Source organism: Chinchilla lanigera, unplaced genomic scaffold, assembly GCF_000276665.1.
Source record: "Chinchilla lanigera isolate Chin_1 unplaced genomic scaffold, ChiLan1.0 scaffold00098, whole genome shotgun sequence".
Classification (NCBI taxonomy): Eukaryota; Metazoa; Chordata; class Mammalia; order Rodentia; family Chinchillidae; genus Chinchilla; species Chinchilla lanigera.
This window is the reverse complement of record NW_004955499.1, coordinates 7,899,390-7,921,339: the sequence shown is the minus strand read 5'-3', so window position 1 is coordinate 7,921,339 and position 21,950 is coordinate 7,899,390. Positions and strand designations below refer to the sequence as shown.

The following is a 21,950-nucleotide window of genomic DNA, read 5'->3' as shown; positions in this document are numbered from 1 at the left end:
GGTGAGGGCGCGGCCCGCGGGTGCGGACCGCACGGGGCTTGCTGTGTGCCCGCTTCGGGCGCGCGATCCGCGGGTGCGATCGGCACGGGACCTGCTCGGGTGCAGCACGCGGGGCGGGGTGGGGTGACGAGACCCGCTGGGTGCCGGGGTCGGGGTGCACTGCCCGCGGGTGCGGACCTGCTTGCTGACCGTTCGGAGCACGTGGCCCGCGGCTGGGGACGCGGACCTGCTAGGTTCCCGGGGAAAGTGCAGCATGTGGGGGTCAGGAGCACGATGCGCCCCGAGCCGGGTTCGGGGCGCGCGGCTCGTGGGGTACCCGCTCGGTGGCGGTTCAGGTTGCGTGGCCTATGGGTGGGCCCTGCTCGGTGACCTGTTCGGAGCATGTAGCCCACGGGTGGGACCTACTCGGTGATCTATTCAGGCAAGCACTCCGTGCCAGGTTCCAGGCGCCTGGCCCGCGGGTGAGGACCTGCTAGGTGCCGGGTTCAGGCCTCATGGGCTGTGGTTGGGGACTTACCCCGTGCTGGGATCAGGGGATGCGGCCGGCCGGTGGGGACCTGCTTGGTGGCGGCGCAGGAATCAGGGAACGGGGTCGCGAGTTGGGGGGGGATCAGAACTGGGGGGATCAGAATTGGGGGGGATCAGAGCTGGGGGATCAGGGCGCAGGGTCGCGGGTTGGGCAGGACGTCTGAGCTCCCCCAGTTTCCTAGGGACTGAATGGCTGGCTAGAGAATTCTGCAAAGCAAGAAAGCTGGTGAAATTCACGTCTGAGGAACATTGCGTGTGTGCTTGTGTATGTGTGCCCTTGGTACTGGGGATTGAATTCAAGGGCGGTCTTCCCCTGAGCTACACCCCCAGTCCCTCATCTATTGTACTCTGAGACAGTCTGGCTAATTTGCCCAGGAGGATTTATGGGCCTGCGCCAGCGTGCCTGGCCTTGAGGGTTGCATCAGGGCCTTGGCTCTGAGCTGTCTCCCAGCCCTTTTTTATTTTGAGACAGGTTCTCCCTAGCTCTCTAAATTGCCCGGGATGGGCTGGAATTTGCAATCCTTTGGCCTCTACCTCTCAGACTGCTAGGATTACAGGTGTGGGCCACCCCGGCTGGCTTTGTGCATTTCTAACCCCCTGAAAACCTTTAGCTGTGCAGGCTGGTGACAGAACACAGGGACTTAACACACAACCAGGGGAGTGCTATGTCCCTGCATTTGGTGTTTACACTCCGGAGGTGCAGACTGCATCCAGCTCACCAAGCCTCTCCTGGGTGCTTTCTGTGGGCCCAGCCAAGAGTGGCTTTATAGTTTCAAATTCAAAAGAATGTGTTGTGACACGTGAGTATCACAAGAATTTATGCCGGGCGTGGTGGTACAGGCCTGTAGTCCCAGCACTGGGGAGGCTGAGGCAGGAGGATCACTGTTATTTCGAAACCAGCCTGGGCTGCACCGTGGTGAGTTCAAGGGCAGCCTGGACTACAAAGCCAGACCCTGCCATAAACAAAACAGAGAGAAAACCAAAGCGTTTAAATGTATTTAAATGTCAGTGTCTGTAAGTGAAGTGTTACAGGTGTTACCAGTGTTACCTGTGTTTACCCTTGTCTAGAGCTGTTCTGCCTATGGGCAGAGCAGGGTGCTGGACAGAAGGTGTATCCAACAGAGCCAAAAAGTTCCTTGTCACGAGGAACAGAATAGGTCTTGTTCAGACTATAGTGTGACACATTCTATAGAAGTTTAAACTAGATTTTGACTCTTTTTTTTTTTTTTTTTTTTTTTTTGGAGACTTGATCTTACTATGTAGCCCAACCTGGCCTCGAATTTGGAGCAATCCTCCTGCCTTAGCCTTCCGCCTGCTGGGATTGCAGGTGTGGACCACCACATCCACCCTAGATTTTGCCATTTCATTTAACTTTTTCTTTTTCTTTTTTTGTGTTTTATCTTTTCGAGACAGGGTCTCACTGTGCAGTTCAGGCTGGCCTGGAGCTCACTTTGTAGACCAGGAGGGCCTTGAACTCACAAAGATCCTCCTGCCTCAGCCTCCCGAGTGCTCGTCATTTAACTTTTTCTTGAGAATTTTAGACATATTTATCCCGGATGGTATCACTTTAAAAATAATAAAAAACAATTCCTTAATAGCCTCTGTATGTTTGGGTATCCTGTAAGTGTTATTTTTTTGTGGTTCTGTTCAAAGCAGGACCCCAGTTCCACCCACATTTTACACGTACGTGATGACATAACTGTCTCACTCTGGTGTAGCGTTCAGCCTTGGGCCGAGCTATTCATAGGGGGCGGCTGCCCGGGGTACCCATAGTGAGCAGGTGCCTGGGCTGTGTGTCCCAGGGCCCAATTCTCTCCTGGCCCTATGCCCAGAGTGACAGAAATATGGTTCAAGGTGGCCAAGACAGTGACCTCAGATAAACACTATATAATCTTAAGTTGCTTTCTTAGACTTGAAGCATGAAACAGGGAAGGAATATTTCCTTTCTACTAGGGGGTAAAAGTGCTTGGGCCGGGGTAATCCATTCAAACACTGGCTTTCTTCCTGATTCTGCTAAATCCTTTGGTTGGCTAGTTTTTGTTTTTTTGAGACCGACTCTTACTATGTAGCCCAGACTGGCCTCGAATTGCAGTGATCCTCCTGCCTCAGCCTCCCGAGTGCTGGGATTACAGGTGCGTGCCACCATGCCCAGCTAGATGTGAATTTGGATCAGGCACCTTGGTATCTACCTCTCACTTAGGGCTCGTTATCCGGTCTGCCGTGTGGCTCGCCTTCCCGGATTTTGTTGAACACATCTCCACGGGGAACAGGACAGACGTGTGGCCTGCTGCTTTCTGCGTGGGGAGTGCGGTAAGTGCGGCCCTCTCCTCCTGCCTCAGCCTCCTGAGTGCTGGGATCACAGTCAGAACCACTGGAGACAGACCGGGGAGCCGGAGGAGGAAGGAGGCTGGCTGTGTTTTGCTTATGAAATCCATTTCAGTGTACACTGACTCTGTAAATGCCTACCTCTGAGTGAGTAGTCACCTCCCCGTGCTGCTGCCTCGGAAGCCAGGAGCCGACCATCTCCCCTTCCTCCGTCCGAATGGAGGCACTGTCTTCCTCTCAGTGTCTCATGAGGAGTGTGCCGCATCCCCTGAACCCTGGCTTGTACCCACAGCGCGCCCTGATCCTTTTACCCACTCCCTCCTGCCAAGGGGCCTTCTGAGTCTCCCGGATTCTCAGAAAAAGCCCAGTGCGTGCTCAGGCCTACCAGTGTGCCCGAGGCGGAGGACAGGTGCACACCCCTCCTGGGCAGAGCTGCACACACCATGTCCCCGTTCCCCAGCACTGCCTCCCGACCTCAGCCTCTCATTCATGGGTGAGCGGGCGCTGCATCCCCGCATCCGGAACCCTTCAGAGCGGGCTCTCCCTGCCTCCAGATGTGGATCCAGCTGCTGTACAGTGCCTGCTTCTGGTGGCTCTTCTGCTACGCGCTGGACGCCTACCTGGTGATCCGCAGGTCTGCAGGACAGAGGTACTCCTCGGGGACGCGAGGGCCGGGTTTGCCTTACGAGGCTTGCTGGCAGCGGTGGAATGCCGCTTAATGTTCCGGGGCTGGCATTGGCCCTGGGCTCCGATCGCCTGGCATGTTTGTTCTGCGGCCCATGTCCCACCGCTGTGCAGTGGGGTGCTGCTTGCCAGGAGTGATGGGTAGTACTGGCTCAGTCTAGTTTGTGAGCTTTAGGATTTATTGTCCTGATATGTATAAATGAATAAAGGGTCTTCCGGTGGACTCCCATCACACTCAGATGCAAACGGTCACCATCCTGTGGTCCTGAGGACCTGCATCTTGTGGCCCTCTACTCTGCCCTGCCATATGGGGCAGCTTCCCTTGGCTTCTGGCCCCTTCTGCAGAGCATCAAACTCCTATCCTTTTGGTTCTTTCTCTATAGCTGGTAAAGATTCTCTGCTTGCCTGTCTCCCCTCCCGTCCCCTCCCCTCCCCTCCCCTCCTCTTTTCCTTCTCTCCTCTTTCCTTCCCTTCCCTTATTTTATTTTACTTTTATTTATTTATTTATTTATTTTTTTGGTACCGGGAATCGAACTCAGGACCTTGCGCTTGCCAGTCAGATGCTTCTGCCGCTGAGCTATATTCCTGGCCCCCTGCCCTTATTTGAAAACACAATCTCACTAAGTCACTAAGTTGCCCAGGCTGAGCTCAAACTTGGGATCGCCCTGCCTCAGCCTCCCAGAGTGCTGGGATTACAGAAGTGCACCACCACCACTTCTGGCTTCAAGTTGGAATTTTGTGGAGATTCAGATAGTCTGATTGTAGCAGATGAGAAAAGAACAGTGCTCTCAGAGGATACTATAGATTAATTTCCTATTGCATGGCTTTATAGAGAATGGGTCACATCTAGGTTAAGTGTCAAAAATAGCCCTTTGTATTGGCATGTCTGTCATTGAGATTGGAGCTGGGGCTGGTGACTCACAGCCATAGTCCCAACTACTCAGGAGGCTGAGGCAGGAGAATTACTTGAGCTCAGGAGGTGGAAGCCAGTTTGGGCCACATAATGAGACCCTGTCTCTAAACAGAAAAATTTATTTTAATTATTTTTTGTCTTTTTGAGACAAGGTCTCACTATGCAGTTCAGGCTAACCTTGAGCTCACTTTGTAGCCCAGGCTGGCCTTGAAGTTGCAAAACTCCTCCTGCCTCAGCCTCCCGAGTGCTGGGATTACAGGCTTGCACCACCATGCCCGGCTTTAAACAGAAAACATTAAAAAGGGCTGGGGATGTAGCTCAGCATGGAGAGCCTAGGCTCAATTCTCACTACCACGCCCGCCACCAAAAAAAAAAAAAAGTTAAACATAGAGCAGATGAGGGTAGAGCTCAGTGGTAGTGTTTGCCTGGCTTGTTGAGGCCTAGGGTCTGAGTCCTAGGATCACAAAACAAACAACTTAGGAAAAAAAGCAAAGAAAAAAAAAACTTAGAATGTACTATAGAACACAGCAGTCGTATTCCTGGGGTTGAAAACAGGAGTTGAACTACTGTACACACATGGAGAGCTGCACTGTTCACAGTAGCCCAGGGACAGAACAACCCAATGTGGCAGACAGGTGGGTGGAGAAAGCAAACGCGGTCTGCCCACGGAGTGGGGCAGAATTCAGCCCAGAAAGCTAGGTAGCCTTGCAACATGGTTGACACTCAAAAAACACACAGAGCGAATGGTCCTATCTGTGTCCTATCACACACATCTTTCTGTGTGCAAGAAATCTTCAGAACTGGCGTGGTGGTGCTCCAGGGTGGTCCCAACACGCTGGGAGGCTGAGGCAGGAGGTTCCAAAGTTGCAGTCCCACCTGGACCACAACTTAGCATCTCAGAGAGACCCTGCCTCAGAATAAAAAATGAAGGGTTGGGTATCAGGGCCTGTGGGCCTGAGGGAACTGGGGAGGGACTGCGAAGGGGAACAGAGCTCTGTTAGGGGGAGGTGAAAATGTCCTGGGACCACACAGGGTGATGGTGAGACAGGCCTGCAGGCGTGCTGGAGTGTTCGCTTTCAGATACTTAGTTTTACGTTATGGATGTGAATTTCTCCCTCCCCAAAAAGCAGAAAACCCAAGCCAAGGGCATGCCCTGCAGTGAGCTAAGAGAGAGCTTCCAGCTTTCAGGTTCCCAGCAGGGAAGTGGCTTGGGAGGTGACCCCAGCCGGCGCGACCCGGCCCGGAAGCCCTCCCCTGAGCCCTGGCTTGGTTCTTCTGTCTCGGCAGCACCATCCTGCTCTACCACCTCATGGCCTGGGGCCTGGCCGTGCTGCTCTGTGCCGAGGGAGCCGCTATGCTCTACTACCCCTCCGTGTCCAGGTGAGCCGAGACGCCCCAGGGCCTGCCCGGCCTGTGTTCTGTTGCAAATGCTGTTGGTCAGTGCTCACTACAACATCTTCCTTCCTGTACTTTTTTCCCAATATCGGGACTGCATCCAGGGCCATGATCAGAATGTCCTCCTGTCCTACCTTTCTGCAGCATCCCCCAGCAGAATGCTTTAGGAGCCTCCCATTCATTGCAGACCAGCATGATGACCTCCTTTATTTGCCTGAGTTTCCTGCCTTTTCTCAGAAAGACAAAGTCAGAGTCCTTGCAGGCAGATCTTATCTCCCATTCAGATCAATGAGCAGGCATTAGCCAAAGCCTTTTTTTCATTATCTTTTTGAGACAGGGTCTCGCTATGCATTGCACGCTGGCCTTGAACTCACTCTGTAGCCCGGGCTGGTCTCGAACTTGCAACGATCCTCCTGCCTCAGCCTTCCTTTACGAATGACTCGATGTTCCCCCTCAGGTGTGAGAGGGGCCTGGACCACGCCATCCCGCACTATGTGACCACGTACCTGCCGCTGCTGCTGGTCCTGGTGGCCAACCCGATGCTCTTCCACAAGACTGTGGCTGCAGGTAATGACAGGGAAGCGCTCTGGACACACAGCCGAGGGGACAGCCGCAAGCCTTGGGCTCAGATAATAATCCCCAGGGTCCTTGTGAGATTATGCAGGATGGCTGACTGAGACGGGAGCAGGTATTGTACAGCTGGAGAAGGGGAACAGGTCTAATAGGTGAAAAGGAACAATCTACTTAGTCAGGGACGACACCGGTTCCGTGCTGACATTTCTCAGGTCAAGGCCAGGACTAGCTGACTTTTCATTTTGGGGCCGAGCTCAGCCTGGGTCTGCCCTTAGCGTGCTCTGGAGGCCCTGAAGGTGGGCTTGGGAAATGCGGGTGTTGGGGGAGGCAGGGCAGAAGGAGCCAGAAGTGAATGAAACGGAGAGCCTGGTCACTCCCATAATGCACCTGGCAGGGCAGGCAGCAGGAAACAGGAAGTGGAGCAGGGGAAATGAGTCTACTGCAGTGATAACAACTGGATGAGAGACCCTAGAGGGCCCCTGCATGCTGTCCCTGCCATCTTATAAAACAGACTTTCCAGCTGCCAGTGTGTGTGTGGGGTGTCTCTCAAGGGAAGAATGGGAATAAGGAGGTTTGCCTTATCAGAATGGTGGTTGGAGGATCAGCTATTGGTTGTAGAATCTTTTAAAAACATCATTTACCCAGCATGGTGGCACACGGCTGTCATCCGAGCACTTGAGGGGCTGAGGCAGGAGGATCCTTTTGAATTTGAGGCCAGCCTGGGCTACAAAGTGAGCTCAAGGCCAGCCTGAATTGCATAGTGAGACCCTGTCTCAAAAAGACAATGAATAAATAAATAAATAAATAAATAAATAAAATAAAAACATCTTGTAACATACTGTGTCACTTGTAATAGGAAATTAGACTCTTTGCATGAGTCTTCTCCTCTCTACCTTTAACTATAGTACGTTAAATACAGCAGGCTTGTACAGCATTGCATAAGAAAAATGATTTGATTATCACTCACAAATGAAAATGATTTATTAAAAAAGCACTGAAAGGGTCTGGGGAGATAGCTCAGTGGCTGGCAAGTGCAAGGTCCTGAGTTTGATTCCTGGTACCAAAAAAAAAAAAAGAAAAAAAGTACTGAAAGGAAAAGCTGTGTGTAGTGGAACACACCTGTAGTCCCAGCTGAGGTAGGAGGATCGCAGCAAGTTTGAGGCCAGCCTGGGCTACATAGTGAGACCCTGTATCAATGAACAAACAAAACAGAAAGACACTGAAAGGAGTATACTACAGGGATTGGGAATGTGATATAGCACAGAGGTAAAGAAAGCATTTATCTAGTATGCCTGAAGCCTGGGGTTTAGTCCTTAGCACAGCAAAAGTACAAATAAAAAGAAAGAAGTTCAGTACGATGCTAGCAGTAGCTATCTCTGGCCAGAAAGATCATAGGTCATTAATTACTCTTTTTTTGAGACAGGATCTCGGTATGCAGTTCAGGCTGGCCTTGAACTCACTTTGTAGCCAAGGCTGGTCTCGAACTTGCAAGGATCCTCCTGCCTCAGCCTCCCAAGTTCTGTGATTACAGGTGTGCGCCACCACACCTGGCTATAATACGTGTGTCTTTTTTGGTGGGAGGGAGTCTTTTTGAGATAGGGTCTCCTTATGCAGTTTAGGCTGGCTTTGAGCTCACTTAGTAGCTCAGGCTGGTCTCAAACTCACTGCCTCAACCTCCTGAGTGCACCACCATGCCTGGCCTCTTTTTTTAAAAAAAATTTTGTCGTGCTGAGGTCAAACGTAGGTCCGTGCACATGCTACGCATTCTACCATCAAGCTATGCCCCAGCTGTGAGTTTTTTCCTAAACTTTTTTAATGCGTTCTAACGTGTCTGTAAGGAGAAATGTTAAATTGTTCAACATTTTTCAATAACAGTGTGTGTTATTTCAAAATAGAGAAAACCTTCAGAGATACTAAAGCCGGGCATGGTTGGTACATGGCTGTCATCCCAGCACTCAGGGAGCTGAGCCAGGAGGACCGCTGTGTGTTCAAGGCCGGCCTGAACTACACAGTGAGACCCTGTCTCAAAGAGATGACAACAAAAAATTGTGCCCGAACTAGTAAAACCCAAATAAAACCAGGAGTTTAGTTCATAATGTGTCAGGGTTGTTTTCTTCCTTGACACACGTCCTGCGGTTGTGTCTGATGCCGGCAGTAGGAGGGCTGGGAGAGGAGGATGGGTCTACGGGACTTCCCTGTAGTAAGTAAATCTGAAGCTCAAACCCATGCGGAAACTGTGAAGAGAGATTCCTTGGGGCCCGTGGGACGCGAGTGCAAGGCTGTGGGGGTGGCTCCGTGACTCCCAGAGCCTGCTGCTCTTGCCTGGGATGTCCTGCGCCGTGACGGGGTCCCTTGGGGTCAGGCGCACTGATGTCATACCTTGTTCTCAACAGTGGCATCCTTGCTGAAAGGCAGAAAAGGCATTTACACGGAGAACGAGAGGCGGATCGAAGCCGTGATCAAGACCCGATTTTTCAAAATAATGCTGGTTTTAGTTGCTTGGTAACTTTTCTTCTTCATCTCCAGTTACCAGGGGGAAGGGATGTGGTGCCAACTTGCCACTCTGCTTTTCCAAGGGTGACCTGGGAGTTCCAAAGGGACAGGGCGGGAAGGGACACCTCTAAGACCTTGCTTAGTGCCCTTGGAAGAAGTGCACAGAGGTCAGGGAACTAAGCCCAGAGTTTGTGAACTTCTACAGAACGACGGCCGGGGATATAGCTTAGAGGCACAAGTGCCTGCCTGGCAAGCACAAGGTCCTGAGTTCGATTCCTGGTACCAAAAAAAAAAAAGAACTGAATTAAAGAGAGTGTCTGTTTGTTCTTTTCTGCTTTAGTTTTTGAGACAGGGTCTTGCTCTGTAGCTCAGGCTGGCTTGAGCTCACCATGTAGCCCAGGCTGGCCTCAAACTCACAGCAATTCTCCTGCCTCAGCCTCCCGAGCGCTGGGATGACAGGTGTGCACCACCACACCCAGCTTAGAAAAGAGACTGAATTTACTGAAACTGTCTCTAAAGCCTGGAGAATAAGAAGTCCTGAGTTTAGTTTTGAAATATCTCAACCGTACGCCTGAAGTATCACATCCCATTGCTGGGTTAACCAATATAAGGGAGTTTTTCAAATGCACCCTTGTGCCCCGGACACCGCCATGTGTTTCTGCTTTGCCGTCAAAGGACGGCAGAGGACTGGCTAAGCAGTTTTTCTGTCCTCAGCTCACCTGGCCTGGTCTTCTGCCCAGTGGCTTGGGTGGCTACAGATAGGCCATAGGCATTGTAGGCCCTGGCAGCCTTCAGTGCTGCCGTCCCCTGGTGAGAGGAGACCACTTTGGACTCTCCTAGGAGAGATAGAAGTCTGCCTCCTCCTTCAGCAGAGGCGTGTTTCACAATTCCAGCAGAAATGGCAGATCAGATTCTAGTGTCCATGAAAACCTCAGGTTACCCCTAAGGAATGAATTCCAGCTATCTAAGCCCATGCTGGCCCCTTACCCTGTGAGGTGCTTTTATGCATCTGCGCAGGTGAGCTTGTTGACCCTTGCATCAGACCAAGGGCAGGAACTGCATTTCTTCGATTAAGTTCTTCGAACTTAAAGGTTCGATTAAAGGTTCCATTCCTTAGGGCCGGTGTGGTCAGGTCTCCGCGGAGAGTAGGTGCTTCAGGCTGTGGACAAACTACTCCCTGACCCTTAGCATGGAAGTGAGATTTTATTGTATGTTCTCTTTACCTGTGGCCCGTTTTCTGTAACAGTTGGTTGCCCAACATTATCAATGAAAGCCTTCTATTCTACCTTGAGATGCAACCGGATATGGACAGAGACTCTCTGAGAAGCGTCAGAACTGCAGCCAAGACCACGTGGTTTATTATGGTAGGCCATACATCTCTTTCATTAAATCTCTTTCTTTTCCCTTCCCTCCTCTTTTTTTTTTTTTCCTCCGGTACCGGGAATTGAACTCACAACCTTGCACTTGCCAGGCAGGCGCTGTGCTGCTGAGCTAAATCCCCAGCCCCCCGTTCCCTCCTCTTGTCTTCTGTCTTTTTGTGGTACTGGCGAGGGAACCCAGGACTTCACGGATGCTTGCCAAATACTCTACCACTGAGCTATCTCCCCAGCCCCCTTTTACTGTTTTATTTGAGAGAGGGTCTTGCTGGGTTGTCCAGGTGAATCTCAAACCTTCCGTCCTCTGCCTCAGCCTCCCAAGTGGCCAGGATGACAGGTGTGTAGCACCACGTGCAGCTCAGAGGATTTATCTTGCAAGGGTATTTCAGACCATGAGAAAAGCATAGGGAGAAAGATAAAAATCCACAAAAAAATTCCAAAAAAATGAGCAGGATGGTTAAGTACATTATAGTCTTTGATCTTTTTTTTGTTGGGGGGCGGGGAGCAGATGATACTGTTGATTGGACCCAGAGCTTCGTATATGCTAAGCAAATGCTCTACATTGAGCTGTATCCGCCCCAGTTCCTGGCCTTCCTCTTGAGGGAATGTTACCCAGAAGTTAAAAATGACAGTGATGAACTCTGTTATTAAGTGGGAAAAGTAACATATAAATTTATATTATTACTACATAAAATACTATGGGGTGGAACTGCATGAAATTTATTGTTTTTGTTATTATTGGTTTTTTTCCGGTACCGGGGATTGAACTCACGACCTCACGCTTGCCAGGCAGGCGCTGTGCCGCTGAGCTAAATCCCCAGCCCCCTCCATGAAATTATAATAAAGGGACATCTCTCAGGGTTTGCATTCTATCACAGCTGTAATACAACAGAGAACCTCTGAGATGTGTCAGAAACGCTGTTGGTAGAAAGGTATACCTTTAGCCATGCAGTTTAGTATGGCGTGCTTCCGACTCAGAGAAAATGGGATTCGTAAGATACATCACTCAGTTCTCCCTTTGCTGGACAAGATACCAGATACCTGAAGCTTAAAGGACAAGAGGTTTCACTTGGCTTGTGCTTGCAAGACACTCAGCCCATGGCCAGCCGGCTCCAAGGCAGGAATATCACGTTGCAAGGGCAAGACAGACCAACGTTGCTTAGCTCGTGGAGGCCGGGAAGCAGAGCAGGGGAACAGTAGCACCAGAGAGGAAGGCCGGGGGGGCCACACACAGACTCCAAGCTCACTTGCTGGTGACCCACGAGACACACTAAGAAGCATGTCCCCCTGTAGTACCCCAGGCAGTCTCCAGCCCATAGGTGGACAATGCAGCCAGATGGTCCCACCTGCCCGCTGGGTCTCAGTGCTTTGGTTTGGAGCCCCGTGAGGTTCCATGGTGAGCTTCACTGCTTGTCGCACACAGGAGGAGGGATGTTTGGTACAAGCCCCTTGAACAGGCCAGGCCCTGCCCTGGCAGTGCCAGATGGAAGGCACAGGAGGCATAGCTGGCCCTTCGTCCTGAAGCTTGAGTTCCTCTCCCCCATTTTCCTTCCCTTTGCCACCCTTGTCTTCTCCTGTTGCCGGCACCCTCTAGCTTTCTCCTTCTCTGTCTCCCTTCCATCTGCCCACCGCCTCTATCTCCAGGCCTCTCTTTGAAGGGACAGCGCCCACTGTAGCCCCTCCTGTCCTGCTCAAACCAACCAAGCCAGCAGCCTGTCCAAAGGAGGGCAGCCCCGGGCCATCTGGAGTGACCTTTGTCCCTCCAGCTGCCCTGACCACCCTGTGTCTCTGTGTCTTCCTGCCTCCCAGGGGATACTGAACCCAGCGCAAGGATTTCTCCTATCCCTGGCCTTCTATGGCTGGACAGGGTGCAGCCTGGACTTTCAGTCTCCTAAGATGCTGATCCAGTGGGAATCCATGACGACCTCAGCTGCTGAGGGGACCTGCCACCCGCCCGAGGGCTCCTGTGTGCCCGGGAAGGTGGCGCCTGTCAGGGAACACACTTCGGACGAGGCCCTGAGTATGCTGTCTGGAGGTAATTCTCCTGTGCTCCCTGGGAAATCTGTGTGTGTGTGGGAGAGGGGGGGTACCAGAGTTGAACCCAGGACCTTTGCACTGAGCTGTATCCTAAGCCCTTTTCTATTTTTTGAGACAAGGTCTGGCTGGGCTTGCACTTGCAAACTTGAGATCTTCCTGCCTCAGTCTCCTGGGCCTGTGTTTCTACACCCGGCTCCTTAGAACTGTTGTAGCAAACACAGTTTCTATGAGGTTGTATTTCATCTCTCACCTCCCCTTCTAATATTTGAATGGCGCCTTTGCTTAGTTATTCGGCATGGCAGCCTGTATTCATCATAACAGGTTCCTAGTCTGGCTGGATGGGATTTTGAATATGTGACAGGTTGTCGCTTTAGCCTCTGATGCATTTGTTGTCGGGCAGTGAATGTTAGCACCCGATTTCCTTAGATTATAGGTATAGGTGAATGTGTCCATCTTGGCTGGGGCACCTAAGGTGAAGAAACGATGCCCTAATGCCGGCCCCTCTGAGCTGTGGGGATTCAGGCATCTGTAAGTGTTTCAGTTCCCCTGCAGAATTTATGTGGAAATTCGTGATAAAGATCTGCATGCCCAGAGATCTGCATACCCAGCAGATACTAAGCTACCCACCATTCACTTACTCAGGTGCGCCCACTTGAATGTGGGGTCAGAAGTAATGTTCTCCTGCTGTGTTGTTTGAAGGGCTACTCTTCAGAGAACACTCATTACTTACATGTCACTACAGCTGGGCATGGTAGCAGACACCTGGAAACCCAGCTACATGGGAGGCAAGGGCAGGAGGATTGCAAGTTCAAGGCCAGCCTGGTCAACTCAGACCTTGCCTCAAAAAACAAAAGAAGGCAAAAAAAAAAAAACAAAAAACAAAAAAAACAACCAAAACCCCCTAAACTCACCCCAAAATATGAGTTCTTGATAAGATGCAATCAGATTAAAACAAAAAATTAGTTGTTCTAGTTGGTAGATTACAACTTTCATCTCAGAGTTTGATTTCAGTCTTCATTTGACTAAAGTGTCCTTATAGTTCCAGCTGATTACAAAATTTATGTTTTATAGAATCCAGCTTACAACTCATGAAGTAAATCTTTGCTGACATACTCCTTCCTCTGTCTTAGCGTTCCTGGGTGAGATTTGTTTTAGCAAGAACGTATCTTTGGGTTAAGGAAAAAGCTTTGAACATCCAGCTTGTCCACTGAACTAATGATCTGTCACGTACAAGCTAATTACTCCTGTTTGACAGGTGTAGTTTCGTGGTAGCCCACTGGATGTCTAAGGGGGTAAAGGGACTCAGGGAATGTTTGAAAACCTTGGGGATGGGAGTGTTCCTTTGTGCTGGTCATCCGCTGGGATGGGGCATGGGGTACGGATGAACTGACTTTGCCATTAAACTTGTTGCATGCTGACTTCTGTTTGTCACCGGCGGCACTACCAGCATTGGAGCTGGGTTGTTCTTGTGTTGATTTCTGACCTGTGCATAATGGGACCTTCCGTAGCTTCCAGGGCTCTGCTCCCTCGCTGCCCCAGCTGTGACAGCTGAAATGATTTCTAGACACTGGCAGGTATCGCCGGGAGGGGAAAGTGGCCCCGTGTGGAAGCCGTGTCTCACAATAGCCAGGCTTTCCAAAAGCACGGACTTCACAGTTCGCTTTATCCAGCCCACCTGAGCTACATCCCGCACGCACAGAGAACAGACCAAAGATGAGGGACAGGGTACTTCGGGCGATAATAAAACAACATTGCGATTCGGAGGAGGGAAATTTTGCAGCAGGATGTCTCGAAAGGAGGTGGATTTTCTTTTTCATTCCGACTGATCAAATCCATTTGCAGGTGACAAACTTGGTTTGTGGGGATGGTGGGTGTTGATCGGTCAGTAGATTGATTTCAGGAGATGGTATGTTTTGGTCGTGATTGGGAGTCTTAGAAGCAAACAGGAGTTCTGAGCAAGCTGAAGAGAAACCATGTGCTTACAGACTTTCCTTCCCATCTGGCTGTGTCTGTCTGTCCGTCCTTCCATCCCTCCCTCCCTCCAGTGCTAGAGTTGGGACCCAGGGCCCCACCCATGCTACACAGGTGGTCACCATTGAGTGCCACCCGGACTTCACTGACCACAAACGCTTGTCGAGGGAGGAGGACCCACCATTTGGAACTGCTGTTAGCATGTGTAGTTACTAGGACTGCTTGAGCAATGGGCCCAAGAATGTCATCTGGAATCACTTTTGTACTCGCATGCTGGTAATTTCCAGTGGCTGAACCAGTCTCGAACAGTCAAATAAAACATTACAAATAACAACAGCAAATGACTCCAATCTGCCCCGTGGTCCACCCCCCCAACCCCCGCCACAATCACCACCGACAAGCTGCATCCATCGGGCCTTCTGTAGTTTGGTTTGTCTTCATAGGCTTTTTCTCTCTTTTTATTTTTCTGTTCATGCTGGCAGTACATAATGATTAAATTCTGTGTAGGGAGTTGTTATGGTTTGTGTCTGGATGTTCCCCCAAAGCCTCACGCTGTCATGGGGCGGGCTTTTAAAATTTATGATTGATCCATGATCCAATGCTGGGATTATGGGTGTGAGTGCTACACCTGCCTTGGGGCAGATAGTTTGCATATGTAATGGAGAGAAAGAGGCTGCTTGCAGCCACTCCTCCCTTTTGTCTTGCTGCTTTTGCTATCTTCTGCTGCCATGAATGGTTGCCCTCTGCCATGTGCCACTCTGCCTTGGAGCCAGCTGAGTATGGACTGAAACCTCCACAGACTGTGAGCTAAATAAACCTTTCCTTCCTTAATTTTGGGCATCTGTTATTTTGTCTCAGCAAGGAGAGAAAAGTAACTAAGACAGGAGTTGGTACATGTGCATAACACATTGTAATTCTTTTTTGCATCCTCCCCTGCAGGCTGCCTTCCTGTCTCTTAGTCCTCTTTCCTTTTGCAAAAGATCTACCTCCCTCCTTCCTTTTTTTGAGGGGGTGGGTACCAGGAATCGAACTCATGACCTTGCACTTGCCAGGCAGGCGCTGTGCCGCTGAGCTATACCCCCCGGCCCTCTCCCTCCTTCCTATCATCTACCGTTTAGTTTGCGCTTTATTTATATTTTGAATTTGTCATATAACAGAAACCACGAGCTAATGTGTGCCTGATTTATTTCCCTTAAAATAAGGGTCTCAAGGTTGCATCCATTTTCCTACACATCCTTCCTTATTTTCATCCTTTCCAGGAAGCTGTTGCCTGGTGTGCCTTAAAAGATGGGTATTTTCACAAGAAATCTTTAAAAAAAGTGAATAGAGGGGCTGGGGATTTAGCTCAGCGGCACAGCACGTGCCTGGTAAGTGCAAGGTCATGTGTTCGATTCCTGGTACTGGAAGAAAAACAAACAAACAAAAAAAAACCAATAAAAAAAGTGAATAGAAATCCAAAAGAAAAATAAGCAGGGAAGCCATGCACATAGCTCCTTTCTTTTACCTCCTCCTTAATATTCATTTAAATTTTTCGGTTTTTGTTTTGTTTTTAACATTTCATAGAGCTGGAGATGGAATCCAGGATCTCACACATGCTAGGCAAGTGCTCACCCCTGAGCTGCACCTCCAGCTGCCTCCTCCTCCTCCTCCTCCACCTCCTCCTCCTTCTCCTCTTGACTGAAAACATGGGCAAGGGCTGGCATTGTGTAATAATTCCCAGAAATACTGACATGAATGAATGTTTGTCTTTGAACTACATTTGATTACTAACAACTGAAAGAGCAGAGATCTCTAACTGTCCACAGAGAAAGGAAAACACCCTTATGAAACTTGCAACTATACCACTTGGGTAACTTCCACACCTAGCGATTTTTCAAGAGGTTTGCATCTTGTCTATACCCAAACATTTCTACCTCTAGTTCTTTGCAACTGGTAACTGCACTCTAGGTACCATTATGCCACTTGGAATTGTGGGAGAGCACAGAAGTATGTTTCTCCTTCCTACAGTTCTCTGTTCTTGACAACAGTTCCATGTTTCTATCCCTTTCTCTTAGTCACACACTTCTGTGCTCTCTCGCAATTCCATATTTATAGCACAAATCCTCTTCCTCAAACTTTTCTGTCCTCTCTCACCATTTCTTGCTTCCCTTCCAATCACTCACTGCCGCAATTCCTTGTTTATCTCATATATTCTCTTGCCCCAGTCCTCTGTACTGTCCCACAATTCCCTATTTCTGCTGCCGTCTTTCTTTTCCACAGTTTCCTGTATTGCCTACTGCTACGGCTTGTGTCTGGATGTTCCCCCAAAGCCTCATGCAGTCATACCTGGGGGTTTTTGAGAGGTGGCTGAATCTAGAGTTTGTGATAAATTCGTGCTACAGTGCTGGGATTAAGGGTGCTGGGATTAACGGTGGGTGTTTATTTATTTATTTATTTATTTCTTCCGGTACCAGGGATTGAACTCACGACCTTCTGCTTGCCAGGCAGGCGCTTTTGCCCCTGAGCTAAATCCCCAGCCCCAAGGGTGGGTGTTTATTAAACCAGACCACTGATTGGAGTGGCACCGCCCTAATCCCAGTAGCTTGGAAACAATATAAGGGACAGAAAGCTTGTCTTACCCCTTATTGCTTTGCTACCTTCTACCTGCCATGAACTGTTTCTCCTCTGTGATGCCATCTTGCCTTGGAGCCAGCTGATTATGGACTAAAACCTTTACAATAGTGAGCTAACTAAACCTTTCCTCCTTCAACTTTGGGTGTCGGGTATTTTGTCTCAGCAACGAGAAAAGTAACTGAGACACAGAGGCAGGAGGACCACAGATTCCAACCCAGTCTGAGGAATTTGGTGATTTAGCAAGACCCTGTCTGAAAGAAAAAAGAGGGGGTGGGGTGAGGATGTCGCTCAGTGTGAAAGCCCTGGGTTCGGTCCCCAGCGATGAAAAAAACTGCACATACAAACAAAAAATCCCCCTGCCTCCTCAATTCTTGTCCACTTTACAAAAACCAAGCTGAAAGATTAAATGGGTGCCGTAGCGTCATCTCTGTGTGCCTGAGTTTTAAAATAACTTCCTGGGGTCTGGAGATTTAGCTCAGCGGCACAGCTCCTGCCTGGCAAGTGCAAGGTCGTGAGTTCGATTCCTGGTACCGGAAAGAAAATAAATAAATAAATAAATAAATAAATAAATAAATAAAATAACTTCCTGTAATGTAGGCCAGTTGATCTATGGAATGAAAAAAAAAAAAATCTTTCCAAAGCTAAATGAATACCTGGGGGCGCTTCTTTCAAGAGGGCAAACACACGTGCTCAGGGGTGGGCTGCTTGCACAAGGTGCATGAGGCCCTGAGTTTCACCCCCAGCGTAGAAAAGAAAAGCAATAAAGCCACCCATCAAAGCCGTGTCCCTCCCCTACATTCTGTACCTTTCGTTTTCTCACAGTTGAAGAGGTGCCCTGTTGGTTCACTCAAATGCTGACAGCAAGAGGTAGGGGAGACTGGAGCAGAACACAGCCCTGGGCCTCAGGGTCTGCTGGGCGGGGCTGACCCGATGCAGCTGGGCCTTGCATGGTGTCCACTGGTGTTTCGGTCCTGGGGGTCAAGGTTTTGAAGGCATCTCAGAAATGAAGGCACAGGATGCGTCTACATCTCAGGTCAGCATGGGGCTGGAAAGGTCCCAAGAGCCTTCCTGGACCTGCAGATCTTATTCAAGGAGGGAATCGGCGAAGGCATCATTTCCTCTTAGTGACAGACCGAGGCAGGCCTTCAGGCCAGAAGAGAAACCCCATGGGAATCCAGGCTCCCGGTCCTTTCCCTCAGGACTGAAGGAGCTGCTTCTGCCTCCTCTGAGCTGTCCGCTGTGGAGCCCCGGGGGACCAGAGCCTTTGAAGGCCACAGGAAGGGCCCAGAGCATGTCCTGAAGTGTGAGGTCATGCGGCAGTGTCCTTGGCCTAGACCTCCATCAGCGGCCACCACATAGTCCCCAGACGCAGCCTGGGACCACAGCAAGCCCGTGTGAGTTCTCCCGAGCCCAGATGTCCTCGGATCTGTGTGTGACCCTGTGAGAACGGACTCTTTGGAAGTGCCACCAACCCACGGTAGGAATGTTCTGGAACTGGAAATATCCCTTAGGAGTCTTCCCAGCTGGTGCCTGCTTGCTCTGGCAGGAGAGCTTTCTGCAGCCTGCCCGTGACTGACCCGACTCTGACAGGACCTGGCCTAGGGTCCTGTCACCCCTCTCTCGGTCCCTGGGTCAGATTCTCAGGGAGACCTCCCAGGGGAGGGCTGGCATGTGTCCCAGAGGGAGCCTGGGTATCAGACTGGCCTCTCTGATCCCTGCCTGTTGTGCCCTGTCCTTCATATTAGCAGGGTTCCGCAGCACCCTCAGGTGCACCCACATGATGCTGAGGGACTTGCCTGTTTATCCAGTGATAAGAAAAATCTGCTGGGGAGAGGGGTGCAGGTGTGGTTTCAGCATGGTGACCCCAGTGTTTCTCTGAGGATGACGTGATGCACCACATGTAGGAGTGAGCCATGGGGGAATCTGGGGGAGAGCCTTCCAGACGGAATAAAGAGACATGCAAAGGCCCTGGGGCAGGACCAAGCTTGGAGTGGGGCAGAGGGGTCAGTGTGCCTGGTGGCCGTGGGTAAGGAGGGAGGGACACAGGAGACTGCGGTGGTCAGCAGGGAAAGTGTTGGAAGGGAAATCACCAAAAAAGAACCCTCTTTTTGGTGTCCCCCAGGCTGTGTTCCCCACACATGGCCTACAGCTTGGCATACAGCAGGTACTCCTGGGTGTTTGCCAGACCTAAGAGCATTTCTGCCGTTTGTCCCAAAGCCTCTCACTACTTTGAAGGAACGGGATGGGGAAAAGGGGAAACTGATCAATCGGCCCATCCTCTAAGCCCCAGGCCTGAGAAATGCATGTTCTGTTGCAAAGAGATACAATGCATCATCCATCACTGCATTGTTGCATCCAGGGTCCTGCTTTGGGTCCACAACAGAGAAGCTCGCTTGGGTAAACACCTCCCAGGCAGGACCCGTTTCCGTGCTCTCAGTGGTCTGCCAGTCCCGATGCTTCCCACGGCTGGAGCCAGGGCTGAAACCGAACAGCCTTGTTCCTGTGGCCAGCGGTCACCAGAGCACACTCTGCCCCGGGTCAGACAGCTCGTGTCCCAGGGCTCCGAGACCTCCAGAGTGAGCTGTTCTGGTTTCCTCAGCAACACCGTGACCCTTTGCCCTAGACCAGTCTGGCGTCTCTCCCAACCCCGGGGAGGGTTTACTAGGAACTGGATCAGAGTGTGGTGTAGTGGATTGATAACTGGTGGTCAACTTATAACCCCCAGCTGAACTGAGTAACTGCAGTGCTGGGTGTGGGAGGCCCACCTGGGGACTGTTGCCAGCAGCATAAGAGGCAGAACTGGAGAAGGAGAAGGAGGTTGTTGGGAGCTGAGAAAGGCTGCTGGGAGCTGGTGGAAGCTGTAAGCTGTTGGCTGTTTTGGAGGAGCTTGTCATGCTGGCTTTCCTGATGAACTTGGCTGTTTTCACCCTCCGAGGAGCTCGGGACTTCGTTGGCATTGAGAGTGGTTTTGGTTCACTTTGGTGGAGCTCTGGTCCTCACTTTAAGCATCGCTTCCTGGCTCCGGAGGGGAAGATGGTGCACAGCTCAGTCTCTTGAAGAAGCTTGCTGTGTTGGCTTTCTTGATGGGCACTTGGCCATCTTGATCATCAGAAGAGCTTAGGACCTCACTGTTGCTGAGGATGGCTGTGGTGCCTTCCGGGGGAGGTGTAGTTCTTCTGAGCATGGCTTCCTGGCTCCAGTGCAGATCTCTCAGCCTGCTAGCACAGATCCTTCATCCCGCTGGCACAGACTTCCTAGATTCCACCACTGACCTTTCCAGCGCAGATCCATGAAAGAGGCTTGCATTAGACATTGTCATGGGCTCTGGGCCTCCAGTTGCATTCGTGGGAGGCATTGTTATGAGCTCTAGGTCTTCAGCTGGACTCATGCAGGACATTATCATGAGATCCAGGCCCTCAGCTGGATTCCTGGTCTATAGTGTGTGGACAGATTTCCTGCACTCTTTTGTAATATCATTGTTTAGGTGACTATTATAAATAATCTTATAAAATATGTGTCCTGTATTACATTGTTTTCCCTTGCAAAAATAAGCAGCAAACCATAACATACGAAGTCGATGGTCCTGAGCTAAGATCTGGACCAGAGTTGGTCCAGGAAGATCTCAGGGTGTTGCTGAGTATTGAAAGCATTTTCTTGTTGTGTTGTGTTTTTTGAGACCCCATCTTGCTTTGTAGTTCAGGCTGGTCTTGAACTTTCAGTGATCCTCCTGCCTCAGCCTCCCAAGTGCTGGGGTTCCAGGTGTGCACCACCACGCCTAGTGAGAGTTTTCCGGTTTGGCCAGAGGCTCCATCACTTCTCTGTCTTTTCCTCTGCAGGTTCTGATGCCAGCACCATTGAAATCCACACTGCAAGTGGGTCCCACAGTGGAAATGCCTTGGATGCTGTCCCCCAAGCTCAGGGAGACCTGTGAGTGGGTATGACCTGCTCCAGACCCATGGTCCTCACACTCTGGCCCCACCACGTTCCAGCATCTGGCGTTCCTCCTTAATGGTTGCACGCAGGAGCTCCAGCAGGCGTGTGGTGATAAGAATCCCTTCTTCCTGCCTCCACAGCTCTTCTGAAGCTGGGTGTAACATTCAGTGGAAGATCCACCTTCTTGGAAAAGGAGTTAAATAAAGTCATCGTGGTTGCTGCAGGCTGACTTGCTGTCTGTCCCAGTGCAACAGCTCATTCTTGTGTGAGGCAGCATGGTGGAGCAGTGCCTCTCGCACCCAGCAGGGGGCAGCACAACCTGGCTCCCAGGTGCAGCCTTGGGTCCCTTAGGCTGTGTCTGCCCTATCCCAGGAGCTGACCTAGCTTGGGTCTTTGGTGTTATCGCCACTGTTCAGTTCACTGAGATCATCTGTTATTGCACACACTCTCATATACAGCGTTTGTCCTTTTTTACAGAAACATTGCAGTGTGTATGAGGGCTACAGGTCACCCGGGTGTGTGTATAGAAAAGTGAGGTGCAGCTCTACGCTGTGACACCCCCCTCCCTCCCTTTCTAGAGTAGGGCTCCCTTTCATTCCCAAAACACTTTCCAAGAAGCTCTGGCTTGTACTTTGGAGTCACAAAGCTGCAAGTTGCCTTGGGCTGTCCTGACAGCCAAGGAGGAGGTGCTACTTTCTCCTTGCATGGAACAGACCACAGGTGCCTGGGTCAGAGGCACTGGCGAGATGGGAAAGAGTCTGATTGCTGAGGGGGCAATTGTGTTGTCTAGGGAGGGGGTCCTGGGCATGTGTGCATGCTATGTCACCAGCCCCTTGTAGTTTTTGAGACCAGGACTCACTTAACTACACAGGCTAGACTCAAATCTGTGACCCTCTTGCCTCATCCTCCCCTGTATCTGGGATTACAGGCATGTACCACTCCACATGGTTAGCAACTACATTCCTAAGCAAGGTAGCAGGGTTCTTTCTGCCTCTGGCCTCACAGGCTCCTCCTCTGAAAAATTCATTCTGGAAGCACAGAGGTGAGCCGCTGGCTCTGCCAGCCTCCCTTGCAGCTAGAGATAGGCAGAGGATTGGGCCAAGCCAATC

At 50.7% G+C, this 21,950-nt stretch overlaps 1 protein-coding gene across 7 annotated transcripts in view; it reads left to right on the top strand.

Annotated features, from left to right (window-relative positions):
• Positions 1–21,064, top strand: part of Gpr143 (G protein-coupled receptor 143) — a 53,572-nt gene extending 32,508 nt beyond the window's left edge. For 5 of the 7 annotated variants that reach the window (XM_013505613.1, XM_013505610.1, XM_013505609.1 and 2 more), the window contains 9 exons: positions 2,729–2,838; positions 3,408–3,502; positions 5,738–5,830; positions 6,303–6,412; positions 8,812–8,920; positions 10,158–10,275; positions 12,097–12,322; positions 20,745–20,835; positions 20,982–21,064. In XM_013505613.1, coding sequence (XP_013361067.1) covers positions 2,729–2,838; positions 3,408–3,502; positions 5,738–5,830; positions 6,303–6,412; positions 8,812–8,920; positions 10,158–10,275; positions 12,097–12,322; positions 20,745–20,835; positions 20,982–21,045 — 1,016 coding nt within the window. In that variant the 3' untranslated portion in view covers positions 21,046–21,064. Of the gene's footprint in view, positions 1–2,660; positions 2,839–3,407; positions 3,503–5,737; positions 5,831–6,302; positions 6,413–8,811; positions 8,921–10,157; positions 10,276–12,096; positions 12,323–20,744; positions 20,844–20,981 lie in introns of all 7 variants that reach the window. The other 2 variants (XM_013505614.1, XM_013505616.1) reach the window with 2 other exon arrangements.
• Positions 21,065–21,950: the final 886 nt, after the last annotated feature.